The sequence below is a fragment of the Neltuma alba genome, unplaced genomic scaffold (genome assembly GCF_004799145.2).
Source record: "Neltuma alba isolate B1F8T4 unplaced genomic scaffold, ASM479914v2 tig00001982_pilon, whole genome shotgun sequence".
Taxonomy (NCBI): Eukaryota; Viridiplantae; Streptophyta; class Magnoliopsida; order Fabales; family Fabaceae; genus Neltuma; species Neltuma alba.
The window spans coordinates 44,834-67,225 of NW_021632696.1; the positions used below are offsets into that span (position 1 = coordinate 44,834).

The following is a 22,392-nucleotide window of genomic DNA, read 5'->3' on the forward strand; positions in this document are numbered from 1 at the left end:
TATCATATATTAAATATATGTATATAGATAAATATTTTTTGTTTTATGAAAAAATAAAAATATAAAACAAACTAAAAATAGAGGACTTTTTTTTATTGTAACCCCCAAGATCACACAGCAGAGAGGTCATAAAAATGGCGAAGAGCAAGGTTTTGATCGTGGGGAGAACTGGGTATACAGGGAGGAGGATTGTGAAGGCTTGCCTGGCTCAGGGCCATGAAACTTGTATTGTTCAGAGACCTGAGTTAGGCCTTCAAACTGAGAAGCTTCAGATGTTGCTCTCCTTCAAGAAGCAAGGTGCTCATCTCGTTCAGGCCTCCTTCTCCGATCACCGGAGCCTCGTTGACGCCGTCAAGCAGGTTGACGTTGTCATCAGCGCCGTTTCCGGCGTTCATTTCCGGAGTCATAGCATTCTATTGCAGTTCAAGCTTGTTGATGCCATCAAAGAAGCCTGAAATGTTACGGTATTATTGTTTCTATCATGTGTCTGTGATCCATCTTCTGTTCCTTCGATTGCTTCTTTCATTGAGTCCTTGTGTGGACCACTAGTCTTGGACCACTAGTTTTTTACCATAAGGACCAGTGTATGCATTGAGATGAAAAGATTAAGTAAATCAACCATGACGTAAAAAATGAATCTTTTTTTCCAAGTTTTCAAGTATTTCCCATATAGCATTCTTTTGTTCTGCAAAACATATTTAGAGAACAAAATCAGGCAATTTTTTTTTTTTATCAGAATGCTAAACAATATTGTTGTCTTTATATATATATATATATATATATATATATATATATTTTCTTGTAGCGTTTCTTGCCTTCGGAATTTGGACTGGACCCTGCTTGTATGGGACATGCTCTGGAACCAGGAAGAGTGACATTTGATGACAAAATGACAGTGAGAAAAGCAATAGAAGAAGCCAACATCCCTTACACTTACATCTCTGCAAACTTGTTCGCGGTGTACTTCGCCGGCAGCCTCTCTCAGATGGGCTCCTTTGTCCATCCAAGAGACAAGGTCCATCTATTTGGTAACCTCAAAGGTAACACACAAACTTCAATTGCTTTCATTCACCATCAAACTTTCTAGTATTACATTTAAGGTTATCCCCTCTTCTCCTCTGACTGCTCCCTGCAAAATCCAACTTAGTTCAACGACAGCAACATCTTGTATTTAAGGCCACCAGAGAACAGTCTTTCCCAAGGAGAGCTTATTGGAATTTGGGAGAAACTCATTAGGAAGGAATTAAACAAGACATACATATCTGCAGAAGACTTCCTCACAAGCCCGAGAGGTAAGAAAAAAAACTGCTTTTGTGTTCACATTTGTTAAGCAGCTCTTTTTTTTCCTCTCTCTCTCTCTCTCATTGGAATGTGTTTTTCTTATTTGCAGGCATGGATTATAAGCTACAAGTCGGAATATGACACTTCTATCATATTCTCTACGAGGGACGTTTAACAGATTTTGAAATAGGTGAAGAGGGATAAGAAGCCTCAAAGCTTTATCCTGAGGTTAATTACATACGTATGGATGAGTACTTAAGGATCTATGTGTAAAATAAATCGATCTCATATGAGTCCAGTGTAATCAACCATGATTATCAGTTAAAATAAGCTTACTTTGATGAGGGTTTGGGAGGGAAAACAAAAAAAGCTTTCTCATATCTTAGTATATCAGTGATCTCTAATGCTTTATGTATCATTACTATTTTCTATTATTTCTTTTTGAGCAAATACTATTTTCTATTATTAACTTTATAATAATAATAATAATCAAAGACCAATTTGGCTTGCAGAAATTAGACTTGGGACTTCAACCCCTTCAACCAGAAGCCTTTTTTAATCCTAATTTCTAATGCATCCCATATTATTTATAAAGTCCTCCTCATTGATCTTTAATATATGAAGTTTTTAACAAAATGTAATAAACATCTATAACTCTCTAAAAAAAATGTCATCATCTATCTTACTTTAATATCAGGTATTCTTGAAATTCACATGTAAAAACTACTAATAAAGCATATTAAACAGTGAAGTCATGTGATTTATTCTCTACTGCCGCAGTGACGGACACAACTTCCGTCCCTTGTTCGTTTATTTCCATGAATGACTTCTGAAATATGCTGGAAACATACAACTTCCGACCACCTCGAAAGAACTAAACATCCCTTTCCACTTTCCTCCAGAAAACGGCAATGTCACCCCTACTCCCCTCAGCGTCTCAGAAACTTCCACCTCGGAAGAAATATTAAATTTTGGGATCTCCTGGTGGCCACACAGATTCTTTAAGGTTTCTGTAACATGTTCTATACGTGCTCGATCAGTATCTTTCAATGGGAAACAGAATAACATGCTGAATCGTTCGTAATCATATTTACTTTGCATTTTAAATGGTTGATAAAACATTTTCAAATCCTTAAATGTGTTCCCCTTGGCACTCATGGAGTGATCCATCTCTAAGTTCTCGTTCCTTTCTTGAGGACGTCTGCTTATACGGGGTATATATGATTTCCCTTTCCATGCTCCTTTGAAGTGTATTGCATTTGTAATGACGAACTTGACTGAGTTCCTTAGCAACCCCTCATGGATAAAGTCTTTAACCAGGCCACTTGTCTCATTTTCCGCCCAAGAATCAATTTCTTGGGTTGCACGAGGAGGCTGCATAAATATATGCAATTTCAAGAGACTAAGAAAATTAGCTAAGTTATATTTTTTCTCTTTAACAAATGTGTGTTCTAAGAACTATTCTGTGTGTCTCTATTTATATCAAAATTCTACCAGTTCTTATATTTAGAAGAGATAATATAAGAGAAGAAACGTACACTCCAAAAGTCAAAATATTTCAAACGATGGAAATTGAATTTAATATTGAAGGTCAAAAAATTGAATTTCATAACCAAAAAAAAAGATAATGAACGCTCTTTCTTTAATGAAAAGATTAAAACGGTTGACAGTTATCGTAATTCCAGATTGTTTGCATGTTTAAGGATATTTATAAAATATGCATTTCATTCGGACAGTCGAAAATTAATTTGAAAGATTTTGGTGTCACTACTTTTTTATTTTTTTGGCATGTATTAATTTAAGAATTGTGTTTATTTTATATCAAAATAAAAAAAACGATAAACATCAGATAAAAAACTTATAATAAAGACCGGAGGTGGTATATGTTTTTGACTTTAAAGATATTATTTTCGGTTCTTAATATAATAACTAGTTAACTAATTTGAGTAGATTAAGAAAATTAATTAAGTTAGTTATTTATAATGAACATGTATTTGTAATGAACATGTATTATCTTTCTTAAATATTCTTGTTAATCTAATATTATGTGATAAAACATTTAACATATGCAATTACTGTAAGGATTACTTTCAAAAAAAATAAATAAATATGAAAAGCAAAGTAGATTGAGATATTATATTTAGGATCAAATTAAAAATCAAATAATTTCTTATTTAAGGACCGGAGATAGTATCAAATATTCTTGGAGAGGATTACGCCCCACTTGGTATTATTCCTTCCGTTATGTGTATATCCACGCCAGATCAGGGGGGGGGGGGGGAGACAGTTATTGGAGAGGATCACGAAAAATATAATTATTTTAAAAGACCAAATGTTGAAATATAAATTTAAAAGTATAATATTGTCCCCTCCAAACCTTCGACATTTTCTCCCATATATCCTCATCCATTTTATTTTTAAAAATAATACAAATTAATAAATCTCACTAAATTAAACCTGATTTCTCTCCCAGTTTAAGATTTACATAAAAAAAATTGGCTAAAAATACGCAAACTGTCACATAAAAATTAAAGTTTTATTTTCTTCATAAAAATTAAAATTTTAATTTTAAAATCATCACTGACTTTAACTTAAAATAAAAGTCATATAATTTTTCAAACTTTAGGATTATTTTATAATTTACTATATAGGTTGAGGAAATATTATATGAGTCTAGAATCATGCAATTTTAAATTTTTCAAAGAAAATTTGTATATTTTTTTATAAAAAATAAAAAAACTCATGTAGTTTTAATAATATAAAATATAAATCAAACAACAAGTAAGTGAATGATAATATAAATGAATAAACACTCAAACCACGAGACCTAACATAGATGACACTCAGCTTGTTCCTTAAATATTTAATTAGAGTTTTGATCCCTAAGAGTGTGCTTGGAGAGAATCTCATGACCAGTACTATCTTTTTGAAAAGTTTATACAGTGCGCGGATACTCTGGGCTCCACCGAAATGAATAAACACTCATATGAATAATTGAGTGATATATTTCATGGCCTAAAAGTGATATACGGATGATATGGTGGATACAAATCCTTTATGTGTTTTAAAGCCCAGAATATACACCTCGTTTCCTTCCTTTTTTTTTTTTTTGTGCGTGTGAAAAGAAATCCCTTATTGTGGTCGTAAAACAAATTCTCACCAAAATCTATCCTAAAGCCCAAACCATGGTTTTAATGAAGCCCACCAATCCAACTTTTGGAGAAATCAATGATTTTAAAATCTATTCTTTTAATCACTTGTCAAATAATTAGGCTTTAGGGTTTGAATTTTAAGGTTTGAAATTCTAAAGAACAAATCAAATTTGTTTAGATTTGAATTAAATCCAAACCCATAAAATTTTATGTACTTAAATAATTGATTTCGTCCAAATCCAAATCTCCACCAATCCAACTATCCAAACATAACATTACAGGCCTAAGTATTAGTCTGCCCACGAAATATTCATGATTATACATATAGTGCTATAATATTTACTCAAGTGCAAAAATGAGCCTCACATCTATCTATTTATGTTCTAAAAAGTCAACAAATTTGCTTAAATAAATGATTGTGGTATTTTTGCGTCCTTTTTAATTCATGGGCTTTTTTGCCTTCAATAAAAAATTATAATGCTTAGCGCATATTCGTGAATACTCCATAAGTTTATGCATTTTTACATGTTTTCTACATTCCATATTTATTTAATAATTTAAAAACATTACCTTCTCCGATTCTTAATATTAGAACTACTTAACTAACTTAATTAGATTAAAATAGTTAGTTTATCTAGTTATTTGTAACAAATATGAGTTTATTTTCTTAAAATACTTTTCTTAATTATAACTACTCTTGGATAAAAACCCCTTAATACATGTAATTAACAACGATACTTTAGATAATGAATTACAGAAGTAGAAGAACAAAGTGGATTGTGATATTATATTTAACATCAAATGCAATCTCCAACTAGTTCTTATATTAAGAACCGGGAGTAGTACTACATAATAAAGATAGGTGTGTTTAATTAATTAGCTATTAGAGATTGCCAAAATGTAACTAATGGTTTTCAATGTCAAGCTAAACATGCATGTAATATGTTAATCGGAAAGATTATTAATACCACCTAGTACCCTGTACCATGCAAATTCCTCACAGGACGTGAACTGGCAAGGCGAGAAGTCCTAAAGTAGTAGTGATGATCTTTGTGAATTGACATAGACATATATATAGTAATAGAAGCCAGTTAAGACACATATATAGTAATAGAAGCCAGTTAATGCCTTCGTGGAAGACACCATTATATTATTAATTTAATTCATATTCACTTCATTGTGTTGTTCACTAACACAAATATACAGTGCCTCGTCCATGCGTCATTATTGTCAGAAATTAAACTGTCAAAGGCAATAAGATCCCCTTCACAGACATCAGTTCCTATGTCCAGCTTTTATAGCTATTGGCATTTTCATGTTTTCTTACGTTAATTTTTTTTTTTAAAAAAAAATACTACAAGTGCGTAATGTAGATATCTGGAATGACAAAAATACTAACTATGTAGAAGCTAGTGACCAATTCACGAAAATAAATAAATAAGGCATTTATTTATTAAAATATTTATTACTTTTACTAAGAATATACTGTTTTAATTATTTATATTCGAAAAAACTTATGTTAACGGTACACATTTAACATGTACTACTATAATCAGTACAAATAAATTAAAAAATACTCATAAAGAAGGTTACATTTGAGACTAATATAAAATTTTAATTTCTCAGCTGATTTCTAAGTTGGATTAGGACAGGATGGAATATCAGGGCATTAACTGTCAAGGCGAGAAGTCCCAAGCACGGTACTGGGTGGTCACTTCTCAGTTCTCACCTGAGAATGGAGAGGGGGATGCTGGAGGCCTCGCATTCTAACAATAAATATCACTATATATTATTGTGGTTATTTGAGTTACCGGTATTTATATAGCCCAATTACCCGCTGTGGGCCCAGGTCCCCAAAAAAAGCGCAACCGGCCTTAAAATAAATGGCCAGAAAAAAATATTGGGCATGTTCATGTCCAAAAATGCTGTCCGTTTGTTTGATTAAAATTAAATGTTGATCAAGATACTTTAAAAATCTATTAAACCAAAACAAAGATTTTTTTTAAAAATATAACTAATTCCATCTTCTTATGAGTATTTGAGAGTTACGGAAACAAAAGATATTCATATTGGGTTAAGCAATTTTAAAAACCAGAAAAATAATTAAGTTTAATAACATATACTAACAATATTTTTTTTCACAGTCCACTCCTCTTAGTTACTACAAAACGTAGTTTAATAGTATATTAATTACTAATAACTAAATGAAGGCCTAGGTGTCATTTTAATATAAAGTTATATTAAATCACTTAGAGGGATATAAATAAATAATTAATTAATATAGTATATTAATTTGTTGGGCATGAAAGCCTGCCTTGCCTAACTCACATTTGCCTAGCCCCAATTTACTAAACCTTTTTATTTTTCAGGTTGAATATCAAGCAAGGGTCCTATCTTACCTAACTCTGTCCATTGCCACCCTAATTTGAATATTCAAAAATATCACTCGCAAAGTCGTTAATTTAAATAAAAATAATGTAGGGAATGCCGTGATGATAGAAATACATAGAATAGTATAATGCGTAGGAAAAATTCTAAATAAAGATTATAAAAATTGTAAAATTCCAAACCAGAAATCGTGATAAAAATTTAGTTGGTTTTGAATAGAATGAATTTGCAAATAACAACAAATTTTTGTAGGAATTCTTTGCATGAAATTTTGTAATTTTCACTCTCTTTTTTTACAATTTTTCCTTATACATAACACTGTTATTCTAGTGCTACTTATAAACTATTTTCCGCATGTTTTATTGTCATGAGAAAAAAAATCTGAAATTTCATTTATTTTATCTTAAATGTTAATAAATTTTTAATTTTAATTAAATTTGATATATACACTTTTTAGAAAATGACGGTTTGCAGAATAATAAATAAAAATTAAAAGTAGACATTCATATAAAAAATGAAAAAGTTTAAATGATATGATTTGTAAATAGAAAAATACCTAAAAGAGTAAGTTAATTCCTGATATTGCCAAATGAAAGGGGGGAAAAAGAAAAATAACAGTTAAGTCTTAAAAGAATGAATTAATCGCACTTACGTTTTTAATAATTTTTTTAAAATAATTTTAAATTCTGAAGTTTCAATTCATACTTGCAATCAAAAGTTTTATGGTAGAAAATATCATTGGATTTGGTATTGATACTCCAGGCTTTACTGTTATTCTCCCAAACAAAAACGGCAGAGGTAATAAAACAAAGCAAGCCAGCTTGAATAAACTAATAATATATTACTTTCACCAAGCAAAGGCGTTTCCTTACAGCCTCGAAACTTTCGTTAAAATTCAGTTTCTCTCTGGACAATGCTGTGCTAACCCAACCCAACCACTCTCTCACGCCCTTGTTCTTCCTCCTCCTGCTCCTCCTCCGGCCACACCCTCATTTCCATATTTTCCGTCGCAACTCAAAGACACGCGCCTCCGCCATGAAGGAAGTGACGGTAGAAGCTGGAAATAGCCACGGCGGTGCTGCTCCAGAGCATGGGAGGCACGTGGTGTCTGCTGCAAGCTCACGCAGCGGCGTTCCAAGAACCCGAGACGATTATGGCGGATACCAAGTGATGCAGGACAAGCCTTCAAAGTTTGAAGTTTTGGGATGGTACCTCTACGAATTCTGCTCCTACTTCATCCAAACGGTCCTTATTCCTGTCGTTTTCCCTCTCATTATCAGTCAGTTACAACACCTTCCTTCCCACCCAAACCCTGTTCAAGACTGGCTCTTTCACCACCCTACATTAACCTGCTCAGACAAAGAAATTCACCTGTAAGTATTTCACTTTCCTCTTTTTTGCTTCAAAATTTTAGGTACCAGTTCATTGTTAAGGATAGGTTTTCTGGTTATGATGAACTGCGCATGTTGTTTTGAACCATGAAAAGTTGTGTGTTTTTTGGGACTATGTGGTCTGCTTTTCCAAACCTTTTTTCTTACTCAACAGTTTGAGGAAAGATTCCTTTTCAAACTCCCATGCACTTTCTTGCTTTATTTAATTTCTGTTCATTATTGGATTAAAACTTCATTTATTAACAGATGATCTGGTCCTGCAATTTCTGGGGCTGGATTAAAATCTTATTTACCAGACAAGATGATGTGGGGGTGAAAAAAGTACCTATGTACTACCCGCGTTCTATCAACTCATCATAATGATCTTTAATTACCAAGGACAAGGCCATCTCCCATGTCTTGCGCTTGATGTTTAAGACCAAACAGTAACTATAGTAGTAGTAGTATGCTTTACCTGGGAATTGTAAAATTCTTTGTCGGATTCCAACCTAAAAGTCATCGCCTTTCTGATTAACATATACATTATCGTCATCGGTGAAAAAAAAAAAAAAAAGCTTCCTACATATGGCGATCAATTATTCAACAGTCACTATTACTATATGTAGAAAATCTGCAGACCCCATTTTGAATGTTGACCGACATTATCCCCTGCCTCTCCCGATTTATTGTTTTGACTGGTTTATCTATGAATAATATATGTATAGAGTAAAAATGTACATTTGTTTCAAAAGTAATATTTTTTTTAGTATAAATTTACTTTAAAAATTTAAAATTATAAAAATATTGCCTCTACTATTATAATTAACTATTAAAATAGTGATATTATAGAATGTAATATTAACATGATTTTAACTTTTTAAGGTAAATTTATACTAAACAAACTTTTAGACATTTAGCATTTCAGAATAAAAATTTTCTGGACAAATTTGGAGTTTAACGCAAGTATCCGAATTTGTAGTACTTTTTTTTTTGGGTTTCTGATTAAAATGTGCAGTGTTTCTTGACTTAGTAATGAATCAACTTATTACACTGACATGCAAAGTTGGTGATCATAATTGCAGGTACGGTCAACTTACGCAGCGAACCATTAGGGTGAGTGGTTCTCATTTCTCTTCTTTGGAATGGACTTCGATAGCATGGGCTACTGGTTTGGCCGTCGCTGCTCCGATCCTAGGCTACCTTTCCTATCATCTTGACGGCAACCTCCATCCCATCATCGCTGCCGCCGCCACTGGCGTCGGAGCTGTTTTCTGCCTCCCAGCCGGATTCTTCAAAGTCACTAAGATCTTCATCCCCTACATCGCCGGCATTGTTGCTGCCAGCACCATCGCTGGCGCTGCTCATACTCATCATCTTGGCCTCATGGTTCATGCCTTCACGGGCCCTCTTACCAAATCCCAATACTCCATTCGGCAAGCCATCTCCCACCGTCTTTCCCTTTACTCCGCCGCAGTCGGATCCGTCGGCGCGGCCATTATCTCCGCCTTCACCTACCATATGCTTCGGGAGCCCAATGAGCACGAGTTTATTAGCTTATGGGTTGTCTCCATCTTCAGTGGCCTCTTATGGCTTGTTGGTGTTTTACACGTCTACACATCGTCAAATAGAGCATCCTCCTCTGTTTCTCCACCGTCAAAGTTCCATCCTTTTTCGATTTTCCGATACCCCCACGCAATCGGAGGTCTCGCCGGCATCTTCCTCTCTTCCTTCACCACTATGTGCATTTTTATAGCAGGAGTGGTCTTCATAGTGGGTGAGCGCTGCTTCAAGCCCCTTCACTTGCTGTTTCTCTGGCTAACTTACTTTCTCTTCCCTCTGCTTTCTCTGCCATTGCTCCAACCTTTTCAACATCTGATAAAAATAGACGCCGTGAGAATGCAAATCCTGGGGTTTCTGCTATCCATCTTCTCTTCTGGGTTTGGCTTCTTCTATAATCATAATCCCTGGAAATGGGGCTACTTGCTGATATTCGGGGCGATTCAGGGAACATCGGCCGGCGTACTGCACGCGTCCGGGAGGATATTAGTGATGGAGTGTGCGCCGGCCGGGAAAGAAGGTGCGTTCGCCATATGGTTGTCGTGGATGAGAGCCGCCGGCTTGTGTGCCGGCTTCACGGTCGGTACGGTGGTTCCTGGTCGGCTCCGAACTTCGTTCGGATTAGCTTTTTGTGGTGCTCTTTTGGGAACATTGGGTCTGCTTTTCGGCAACGTGAGTGACGTCGGAGGAGCGGTGGCGGCCGGGAATGTGGTTGCCGAAGAAAGTGAGAGAGGTTCGCATGCGGCGTCTGGATTGGATTCGAAGGAGGAGAGGGAATCTTCGCGAGTTTGAAGCTTCGTGCAAGAGATTAATGGAATCCATATGCATCGTATTGCATTTTCCTATGGTGATTCTTTTGGGTCAAAATATCTGTTTTAATTTCATCTGTCATGGGAGTTGTATAATTGTATCTTGTTCCGTGATTGCACAAATTTACTAATTATTGTCTGTTTATATATTTATATAAATAATATTTGATGTCTGAGTTAATGCATGGGTAATTTTTTATTGTTTGTTTGAAACATATACGTGGCTGATAATTTTCTGAATTCTGCAAATTTGGCTGAATATTTTGTGTATGCATTTGGGATCTCTCCGTCTTAATGAGGTGCATGGTTTTAGTGATTGGTGAGTAATTCTTGGATAAAAGTTTCATAAATTTTAATTAAAAAGTTAAAAATGAGATTTTTTTTTGTAGCTTCTCTTAAGAAGAAAACGCAAAATGATATATTTAAAAAAAAAAACAAAGCTTACAAAATACTAAAACAATTAGTAGATAAAAAGACTACCTCCTAGGAAATTAGAAAAACATATTAAAAGGAATTAACTTAAAAGGGAGCACATGAAAGTTAAAAAAAAGAGCTAATATCTCCTATCTAGTGATTGTTGAAATCTAACAATGATAGGCTGCATCATGTTGAAAGAAATCTTATTAACCTAAATAATATTTTAATTAGGGTGTTATTTCGGCTTGCTTATATCGGAGCTACAATTTCAAAGCAAAAAAGATACGAGGCAGCAAGATAAAAATGGTGGACACAGGTAGTATTCCTCCATAAAAATTCCGTCAAGACAATAAATAACACATTGATAAAAATGTCTTCTTTTTTTAAAATGCTTTATCTTGCGGATGATAATGTTTCAATATGATAGATTTCTCAAATCTAGTGGCTGAGTGTGGAATCAAATTTTTGGCACATCATATTTTTAATATTATACTAAAAGAGATTAGAGTCAAGAAAAAAAAAAGCCATTAACGAGAGCGTATGTGCTAACTCTGATCCCACATTCAAAACTAATGTAACATTCTATTTGATTCTTTTTTTTTTAATACTACTTTAAAACTTATTTTGTAGTATAAATTATACTGTTCTGGTATTTAATATAAGATCTATTTAACTAACTTAATTAGATTAAAGAAGTTAGGTAAGTTAGTTAATTATAATAAATATGACATATTTTTCTTAAAATACTATAATCATCTTTTTTAATACCCCCTATTCCTCTTCTACTTGATTATGGTTAAAAGAGTATTCATAGGAGTAATTTAGAGAAAATTGATAAATACGAGAAATAGGTTTTATATTTAGGACCAAAACCAACTTAACAATTGAGTCCTATATTAAGGACCGGAGAAGTATTATAAAATGAGTTTTACATTTAGGATCAAACTAGAAATTTTTTCCCTATTTGATGCATGGACTAAAATATTTAATTAGATTTTAAATTCTAATCAATATATAGGAGTGTGATTATTTTACTCATCCAAATATGATCTTGAATGATACGTAGAATTTAGGGAGAACATATAAAAATTTAAAACTAATTATTTAATACTATTTAATTATGATAATTTTTATTTAATTCAATATATTCAAATCCCAATTAAGACATTATTTAAATTGAAAATTAATTATTAGTTTCTTTATTTAAGTCTCAAATTGAAATCTTATTTAATAATGATATTCCTCATCTAATTCAATATACTCAAATTCTAATAAAAATATTATTCAAATCTTATTAATTAAATAGATTCAGATATCATATTGTCAAACCCAACCCGTTTTAAAACGAATAGGGTATTATAAGTTTTTAATAATATAATTGATGATTGATTGATGAGTAATATTTTATTTTGTTTTTAACATATTAGCTAAATTAATCTACAGATATTAAGATACTCATATATTTAAAGCTGGGTGAAGTATATTTCATAGTTAGAGCTGATTTATATTTAGAGAAATGACAAGTACAAATTAGTAAAAGGCGTGTATGATGGAAGAGGTTATGAAAAAATTGATCTAGTGTTGATGTCCTAACCTCTTTTTCATTTTCCAGCTTGGATTTGTGTGGTTTGGATAGTTTAAAATCTAGGGTTTGGTAGGGTTTTGGATATCAAAGATATTTTACAAATTAATTTGTATTTTAAATATAATAATTGAATTCTTATATTTAAAATAAAAAAGATTAATAAGATAAGAGAAGGATCTTAAACTTTTCAAACATAATTTATCACCATATTAGTTATTTCTATATATATTGATTTTTAATATCTTAATTTTCATTAACAATAATTTTATTCAAAGTAATAAAGGGCTGGTATAAGTTCTACTTGAAAATAATAAAAACCATTTTGCCAGCAATTAATTTTTATTGTATTATTATTATTATTATTTTCTTAGACGTTACTACTACCACTATCATTTTTGTTTGGGGCCAAAGTACAACTATCATATCATCATTATGAATTCATTATTTTTTTAATTATTATTATCATTATCACTATTACATTTTACTTAAGAAGAGGAAGAATTACAATGAGGTCTCAAAGAGAAAAAAATAATTGCAAAATAACTCTTAAAGTTGTTATTTTTTATTTTGAAACTTGGTTATTATTAGGACTTTTTAATAATTATTTTTTTAGTTTTATTGTGATTTTTCTTAAAAAAAATTGCTGGACGGTTCGTCCGGGACAAAGAAAGAAAAAGAAAATTGCTGGGGTGTTCCAACTTCCATTCGCAGCATTTCTTTTTCTGTGCAAAGGAGGGTTTGGGCTTTTTAGAAATAAGGATCATTTTATGACTGGGCCTATGAAGGCCCAGACACTCCGCAGGGGAGAAAGCCGAATCTGGATCCTCAAGTCGAAGCCGTAGCCGAAAGCTTCTGCCGTTGACGGCGACGATGATGCTGAGATGCTGCTCCAGGCTTCGGTCTCTAGCTCTTCATTCTCGCCAAGCTCTTGCTTCAACACCTTCCCGTCGTCTGCTTCACTACGCCCCGCATCCTCTCCTGTTTTCTTCCTGTAATCGGCTTCCTTCTCCCCTCTTCAATGCCTCTTCATCATGCCCTCCCACATTGGCTTCTCACGCCTTTCGCTCTTCTCCTTTATCTCCCTCTGTAAGTTATTGATTTCAGGCTTCTATTCTTTATCCCCTTCTTTTCTGAGCTTTGTTTGGGTTCTGAGAAAATGCGTCAGAAGACACTGACTTCGATCTGGGAATTTTAAATTGATATATATTGTACTTATGAGTAGTTGATTTCTCAGTTCCGAAGTCATTTAAGAGTGAAATGTTCAATCCCCCCCCTCCCAATCGACTGAATATGGTAAATTTAGATTTTAGTTTCTTACAGTTGATGTTATATATCGAGCCAGTCTCGTGGTGTCCCGCTGATCGTTATTGTGACAGCATTTTAGTTCCTTATATGAAACTGTAGTTGGTTCAAGTTCGACACGTTTCTTCAAGAGAGCGGAAGAAGAAAAGAAAGCCAATGACTCCGGTCACTTCCAAGATTAAGAAATTCAAGATGAAATTTTACTCGTGCGTTTCTCCTTGGAACTTACATCTTCTTGTTATTTCTTTTCTTATAGCATCTCGTTTTAAGAGCTTTTCCACTACGGAACAGGTCTTACAAATCCAGGTTCAGAACATTGAATGATGGGACAATCAGGCGCTGGAAGGAGGGCAAGCGACACAATGCTCATTTGAAGGTCTGCCCTTTTCTTATCCTTTAGATAGATAAGCTCTTAAAATATCTGATAGTTATTTGGTATTAAAAAGTGAGTTCCTGGGGATGCTCTTTAGAATCCTTGTGTTGATTTCTTGGTGCACTGAATAAATCAGTTTACACCTATTTTCGGAATTCCCTCAACATGATCTTGCTATGAGGTGCAAGGAAATTCTCAAAACCTATCTTGACCACATCTTAAACTTTTTAACAAATCTTTGGCCCCAGGAAAATGTGGTGTCCCAAGAATTTCTATGCATGAATGTAGAATATATTACATTTTTCTTTCAAATCTCACCATAAAATCCTTTGAATGGACAAAAGTTGAAACTTTCTCCCTGGTACATGAGTTTGTAAGACTTAAAATCAAAGTTATTGTCCTTGCTTACTTGGTGCTTCCTTGATTCACTTACATTGTATGGTAAAAAAATTGAGAGGATAGCTGATGACCTGTGACACTACTGGCTCCTCTTTTAGTTTTAAATATTGAAAGACTAACTTGATGCCAGTATTTTAATTCTGCCAGGCCAATTGCATGCACACATTAACCTTCCTAAGTATCATGTTTTGCACTTCTTTGTGATGAAAAGATAGGAGAGGAAGAGTAAGGGAGGGATGGATATTGATAATGTTTCCTAAATATAGGCTTAGGGATTGTGGTGCATGACTCTCCCCAACTACTTGTAATAAACGAATGAAGCCATGTATTCAAAGATAATGACTAAATACTGTTTTTGCAATTTACTACAACTTATGGTCGCGTGTAATTTGGCTTTCATCATTGATAGGGTATAGCTGAATTTGAATCTCCTTAGGATGCTCCTTTATAAACTTTGCGGGCGCATTAATATGTACAGGCTGTTGAGAAAAACTGAAGTGCTATTGGCTTCATTGAGGACTTGTTTTGGTGTTTGCCGTTGCTCTGACGTGGTTTTATTTTAATTTATTACTAAGAAGATGGATAATCTAAAATGCCAATTAGTTGTATTTGTTGTGTTTGTGGCATGACTGCTTTGACATGGATGCTATGGGCCGAATTATGAATAGCACATGGTTATAACATATTCTTTTGACTATTTCATGCTAGCAAAGTAGCTTGCATTGGTTGTAGCTACATTGTGAGGCCCTTCTTCGGATAGGTGGCCTTACATGTGCGCATGGTTTTGGATTATGAAAAGATGGTTTGGTGTATGCTTAGGCCCTGTGTTAACATCTGTTGCAAAAGCAGTACCAAGTAAGAATTTGAAATGGTAATTGAATGTCTGCTCTAATTAATTCTGGCCATGTATCCAAAAAAAAGGCCAGTTGCTTAGATAATTTGAGGGAACTTCCCCTGTTTTTTATTTGCTCCAGGGAGTCTAGTCTATTCTCGACTGACTGAAATTTGAAGGGGAGGAAAGACTCGTAAGTTAGAATGATGATATCTTTTGATCGATATGTTATAAGTGCTAAAACAAGTGAGAATAAATTGCAAGAGCATGCCTGAAATTTGAGTGAGGAATTCATAATTGCTCAAGAGTAGTGTGATGGAGAAGATGAGAGAATGCTACAGCCCTTATGAACAAAAGAGCAAGAATGTATATTGTTGTTAGGGCAAAATGTTTAAGGACCACATATAAAGGGTTAAGAGCGGTCAATCACAAAAATGCCTTAAAGTAGGATCAACGACTCTGAAATTGGTCTGAGTTGGAGTCTGTTCCATAACGCAGAATCAAATATCCCAACCTATTATGATTTACTCTATTAGAGCCCATCCATTTTAATAAAGTGCTGAACCCAATTATTTATTACTTAATATTGATAAATGTGGTTCGGTAGACAAATTTGATGATTGATTAAAGCATTATCACATAAAGTAATAAAATTTTTCAACAATAAGACCAACTCTTTTCATTTCCCTCATTGTTGGACTTGGCAAATGATAGTCATTTTGTTCATGTGAGTATACCTCATGACGGTCCACATACTATACATGAAACTGATAATTTTCTGGTGTCAACTGCAGTCAAAGAAATCAAAACGGAGACTCAGAAAACCAGCTATTGTCCCTCCAGCATATGCCAGAGTGATGAAGAAGCTCAATTTTTTTGCTTAGAACGTTACAGGTTTTTGCTACTTACTACATGGAAGAGAAAATGGTTACGAATTATCATTTTCTTTGTGGTCTTGGCCGCTCATTTTCCCATTTCATACACCCTAGAACGAGCAATTTGAAGAGTTCAGAGCGATGTGTTCCCCAGACACTTGGTTTGCGATGAATTCATTTGATAATATATGCTGATTCACCATAGTGGCAGTCTTTAGTAAACAATGTGTGAAATAGCGGCTGATTCATCTTTGTCGTTATGGAATGCTTCTAATTATTTGTAGCTAATAAGATTTATTTGTTTCGTCCTGAGACCAGAGAAGTGTCTATGAGAATATGAAAGCTGAATTAGTTTTGGAGTATTTAGTATTGTTTGAAATTCCAAGTTTTTCCGTCAACATTTTCACACCATCCCGATCCACGAATGCTAGTTTTCCCCATCGGTAGTAAATTGGTTATACAAATGACTTGTGTAAGATTCAGCGAAGCAAATACATTGAGACCAGAGTAATTTCAAGTGTTTATCAGTGTCCAAAATAAATACAGCAAAAACAATTCTATTATATTAAAGTAACTCAGGAAAAAAACAAGTCTTTACTTACAATATGTTTAATAAAATATTAAATACATGTTAAAAAAAAAAAAACTTGAAAGCTGTTGTTCTTCTTGCGCCTGAATTTTCAAAAATTTAATATATTATAGGATAATTTAAGAGCACATACCTCTCTATCTTCCATTCATAGTAGATATTGACACATTGTAGGCAGAATGAAATCTACGGGTGTATTTAGGTTAGTGGTGGCAGAAGTAAGTTTTTTAAAATTTGACTTTTACTGAAGTTAGATTGGATAAAAGTCAGATAGTGTAATGTGATTTATGTTTATATTGACTTTTATAAAAAAAAAAAAAGTTTGATAAGCTGAAACTTGTTTGATGATTAATGGAAAAGTAAGTTTAGATACAAAATAACTTAAAAGGACATGAATTTTATTAGATAATATGTATCTAATATTATATGTATGTAATGTGACCATTTTAGAAGAAGTATTGAAAATAAAATTATTAAAAATGAAGAAAATTAGTTTATTATTAGGAAGAAATTTAAAAACATAGTAAAATACTTAATTAAATATATTTGATGGATAAATATATACTGGGAAGGTGTAAAGGCCGTAGGCCTCTGTTCTTTTCTTTCGAATTTTTCACCCACAAATGAGAGAAAATATACATGCAAGAGAGGTCAGGGTAGTTAAAAAAATTTAAAATGCAATTAATGATCCTAATGATATTATTCACTGTATTGGCAACCGAAAAAACAACTTGAAACAACTTATTTCAGAAGTCCATTTCAAGCCAAGAAATCATGTTACCAAAACGTGAGCCCAAACACTACTAAATTTCACAACTTCAATTTTTTCATTTACGTGCATGCTTGGGTCCCCAAACAGCATCCGAACACACCTACATCAGTAACATTGTCTAGGTTTGTAGATGTAGGTTTCTTCACTATAGCACAATGGTGCTTTCGTTTGTAATCATAGCAATGACTTCTGAAGTAGTTGATCTATCTGCTGGAGATCCTTCCACGCACAAAAAACCTATATGAATAAATCTAACAAACTCTTGGTTGACACATGAATCGCTTAATGTTCGATACATTAGCTCTGAGCCAACTCCATTTTGCTACAAATCCCAAGCCTGAAACAGCAATTTTCAACTTATATGGACCTTTTGTACGCAGGTTTATTGCTAATGTACATTTTAGTTGTACAAAGCATGCTTAATTAAGAAAATAATTGTAAATAGAAGCAAATAATAGCACTCACATGTTTTACTAAATTTGTAGGCTTATTAACATCATAAAAGTTGTTGTTTCTCTTCCCGCTTAAAATTTCACGGGTTATGACGCCAAAATTGAATATGTTTGATTTTATGAGAACATTCCATCCTCTGCGTAATCGGGAGACATGTAACTGTTAGTAAGAAAAAAAACCAAAAAAGAAAAAGAAAAAGAAAAGACATGTTACTAGGAATGGAAACATTTCCTTTATTTTTTTTTCTCACTTCAAGCACAAGCAAATAATGTATTTCTAAATAGTTTATCAAACTTATAATGTTCCAACAATTCTGTTAGCACTAGCAAGGAGTTCATCCCGCTTGAAAATTCTAGCCATTCTAAAGTCAGAAATTTTAGGATTCATGTATGGATCGAGCAATATGTTACTGTCTTTCAAATCCCCGTGCATGATTGTTAATCTTGAAAGCTGATGAAGGTAAAGAAGTGCATGTGAAATTCCTTCAACAATCATCACTCTCGTTCTCCAATTCGACACGCCCCTCTGGGATGCATCTTTAGGATAACAACCATAAAAAAGTTTCAGCGTGTGAGATCATTACAAACTATCAAACCGGCAACTTAAAGACAGTTTTCACATATAGGAGGTGTTTGGATATCCCAATAATCACTTTTCAGAAGCATTTTTTCGCAAATCGAAGTAAACTCCTCCACGTATTTACTTCGTATACTGTAAAAGCACTTCTAAAACTATGGTTTTGATTTTATCCAAACACCCCATAAGAGAATATATATAAGTTGTTTCTAATAGAATTTGAAGATGACCTCATCACATTGCCAATTTTGAAGGGTCACAACATGATGAAAATGAAAAAACTTGGGTTGTTGAGGACTAAGTTTTAGGTTGTCGTGTGCATAATTAATTACTAACCAAATAGAAAGGAGTCCAAATTTTGTTAGGCATATATTCATAAACCAACATCTTTTCCTCAGCTTGTATGCAGCAGCCAAGCAAAAACCAGATTCATGTGCCGTAGCTTTGCTATGAGTATTGACTCATTCTTAGGCTCCACTAATCCCTGTCCTAGGCTTCCAGATGGCTTCACTGCAATTTATTTTCCTCCTGGTAGTTTACCTAACGATTTTGCCATCATTTAGTAACTCAAAGAAACAGCGTATAATAGCTAAAAAATTACTACCTTCGGTCTTTAACATAAGACTTAGTTGACTAATTTGAAAAAATTAAAAAAGTTACTAAATTAGTTTAAGCTATTTATATTTATCGTTTTTTTTTAAACTAATTTGCTTCATTGATAAATTGATATATCATCTAATGATTAACATAAGTATTTTAGAGAGATTATATAACATATATAATGTAATAAAGTGATTTAGTAACTTTATTAATATCTTTAAATTAGTCAACTGAATCTTATATTAATGATCAGTGATAATATATATGTTCTTGAACCTTGTAAGCTGGACCAAAACTACCCTGTCCAAGTTTATTTTGCGTAGAGAAGTTGTCTATAGCTTTAACGATAGACAAAAAGCTGAACACTTTCAAATGTTGAGCAAAACAATTATCATATCCAAGCTCATCTAAATTTTGTAAATTATTAGTTTCTGTCATCATCACTTGATGTAGATGGTCCTCTTTTCTCCCTTTATTGTCCGTTGTGATCATATATGCCTTGTGAATTAGTGGGGATATAAAGTTTTGGGAAAATCACTACGAGAGATTTCAATGAAGGAACACAATAATTAAAAATTGAGTGAACAGCATGGATCTCTTTTCATTTCTTATAGTGAAATTTGTCATTGCATGCTATTTACTTGTTTGTGGGATTTTCTTGTGATCATATTCCTTCCAAACCTCACTCCTAATGATTTTCCCTAAAGATTTTGCAAGTCTTACCTATTATTTTCCGTCTCCAATAAAATATAATAACAATGATAGACGCTAACAACATTGCGAATCCATTTCTTATTGCTTTTCCTTTCTTCAACAGTTAAATCTACATGTGTTGAAGGGTCATTTGTCATAATAAAGAAGTTTTTAAAGTAACAGCGACTTAAGAAATACCTCGCCGTTATTCCATTAAGAACTGAAAATGTAAAAGGAGGACCAAGATCCTTAGAGAAAAATAATTTTTTCAAAATACTTTTCTCCTCTTTTCCATTTCTATGTTTAACACCTATTTTTATTTTCCAGGCTATCAATTCATATATAATAGAAAGCAAAATGTAAAAAAGTTGGATATGAATTGAACTAAATCTTCTCTCTCGCACAACGTTGTAGCCCTATAATTAATCTAATGGTTTAGATAAAAGATGTCGATAAATATTAAAAGTGCTGATCTTAGATTGACTTTGACAGAACCCTCTTCAATAATCCTGATCAGAGTTCTAGCTTCATCAATTTTATCTGAATTCTAGGGTGTGCCTTTCTCAAAATTACTCTTGATATGTTTAATAAAATTGTCTTGCGAGCATATTTTTTTAAAAAATTAATATCATTTTAAATTCCTAAAATTTATTTTAATTTTGGTTCCTAGAATTTCACCTTATTTTGGTTTTGGTCTCAGAAATTTAACTTCATTTTGACCCATGTAAGAATTTCTGGTCCCTCAAACAAACAGATTTCACAAACCAAAATCAAAATGAGGTTAAATTTCAGGAAATAAAGATTTATTAGATTGATCACATGGTTGAAAGGATTGATGCAGGGAGGATTTAGTTCCATGATACAGCGAAGAACTTACTGGTATTTTGTGGTTTTTGGATGACATAAAATTGTTCCGAATTCCCTGAGGGATCTGGTCGAAACTCTGCTTCTTGGTGAAATTCAACACACTGTGACGTACCCATCTTCTGATATGCCTGATAATCACAATCATAATTCAACGCACTGTGACGTGCCCATCTTCTGATATGCCTGATAATCACAATCATTCCAGCAGTTAATTCTACAACCAGCAGGAGCTAACCTTTGAAGATGTCCCTCGGTGAACCTTCCATTACTTTTACTCACAAAGTATCCAGACAACAAACCTCAAACGTTGTATTGTAACTCCTACATTCTGGTTGTTCCCATTCTGCACATCCCTCATATATACAAACTGTCATTTGTCGTATACCCATAACAATATTCCTCTAATATGATTCCCAAACCCTCAAACGTAAAGAGTTCATTGGTACTCTATTCTCCAGTCTATGCTTTTATGGACAGCAGGATCCTTAGGGTCATCTTTCAACGTGTAACTGAAGAACTCTTCATCTGAAGTTCTCGTGTACATCATCTTATAAGACTGTATATGATAGTAGGTTGGTCCTATGTTCCCAAAGGTCATTCTACCATCAGGATCACTGAGATTTTTCAAGGCCCCACTAGTCCAAAACACAGCCCTCTACGTCGAAGAACTAACTCTAAGCCATGAGGGTCCCATTCGAGTGTAAAAGCTCCTGGAGACGGGTCGTTAGAAGCTAGTCATGATGTGAGAGTCCAATTCCTTCCTGTTCTGTGATTGACGCCTAGTTTCATGCCAGGCAAAAGGGTGGCTGTGGGACAATCAAAGCTTTGCCGCAAGGTCCGACCGACAGATCCATCGAAATTCACTTCTGTCAGTACGAGATTCCCATTGTCCAGCAAAACTGCCTTTTTGTTGGTGTTGTTGTCGGTGTTTCACCGGGGAACAGTTGAATTGGGTGGCCATTAGTTCGATTGATCACAAACTTTCCGGTGTTGTGGATGAAGAGAGTTGCAGAACCATTAGCGATTGGGGTCTCTCTGTTGGCGATCCAAGCTATAGACAAAGGCAATAGGGTTTGATGAATCCTAAGGTGTCTCTGACAGAGTTGAGTGTCTCTGATTGATTCAGAGTATCGATTTCTGCAATGGCGCAGGTGCAACTAACAGAAGAACAGTGGACAGATGATTACGAGGATGACAAAGTTAGGATACGTGATCGAATGAGTTTTCCAGGCCACCCATTTTTGTTTCTTTCTATGTTTCGAGAGCAATCAGGAGAGGATTCTTCTTAGCGTTGGTCGTAGTTTATTTCTTCTTCGAATTTTGAAAGCATTTACATATAGGACACAACCAACCAAACTACGAAGCATGATGAGCCCACAGCAATATATTAATGCCCTTAATTAGCTCTCAAGTTATTAACTTGCATGTGCAGTATTCCTTTTTCTTAACTCTGGATATTGTTTTGGTCAAAATAAAAAACAAATCTGATGAACGTATCAAAA

The 22,392-nt window shown here is 33.8% G+C and overlaps 2 protein-coding genes and 1 pseudogene across 2 annotated transcripts; all 3 read left to right on the forward strand.

Moving 5' to 3' along the window:
* The first annotated feature begins 125 nt into the window (after positions 1–125).
* On the forward strand, positions 126–1,554 carry LOC114715008 (isoflavone reductase homolog; annotated as a pseudogene).
* Positions 1,555–7,856: 6,302 nt separating this feature from the next.
* Positions 7,857–10,575, forward strand: LOC114715085 (uncharacterized). Its single transcript, XM_028899893.1, has 2 exons — positions 7,857–8,194; positions 9,274–10,575. The coding sequence occupies exons 1-2, from the start codon at positions 7,857–7,859 to the stop codon at positions 10,538–10,540; spliced, it is 1,605 nt and encodes a 534-aa protein (XP_028755726.1). The 3' UTR covers positions 10,541–10,575.
* A 2,831-nt stretch (positions 10,576–13,406) lies between these two features.
* On the forward strand, positions 13,407–16,725 carry LOC114715014 (uncharacterized). The gene is made up of 4 exons (XM_028899822.1): positions 13,407–13,645; positions 13,964–14,067; positions 14,153–14,237; positions 16,260–16,725. Exons 1-4 carry the CDS (start codon positions 13,430–13,432, stop codon positions 16,347–16,349), a joined length of 495 nt encoding a protein of 164 aa, XP_028755655.1. The 5' UTR covers positions 13,407–13,429; the 3' UTR covers positions 16,350–16,725.
* Positions 16,726–22,392: the final 5,667 nt, after the last annotated feature.

Bases quoted from the DNA above. Each gene is read 5' to 3' on its own strand.
- LOC114715085 (XM_028899893.1), top strand. From the start codon at position 7,857: ATGAAGGAAGTGACGGTAGAAGCTGGAAATAGCCACGGCGGTGCTGCT. The intron at 8,195-9,273 runs GTAAGTATTTCA...TCATAATTGCAG, and splicing joins TCAGACAAAGAAATTCACCT to GTACGGTCAACTTACGCAGC.
- LOC114715014 (XM_028899822.1), top strand. From the start codon at position 13,430: ATGATGCTGAGATGCTGCTCCAGGCTTCGGTCTCTAGCTCTTCATTCT. The intron at 13,646-13,963 runs GTAAGTTATTGA...ATGAAACTGTAG, and splicing joins CTTCTCCTTTATCTCCCTCT to TTGGTTCAAGTTCGACACGT. The intron at 14,238-16,259 runs GTCTGCCCTTTT...TGTCAACTGCAG, and splicing joins GACACAATGCTCATTTGAAG to TCAAAGAAATCAAAACGGAG.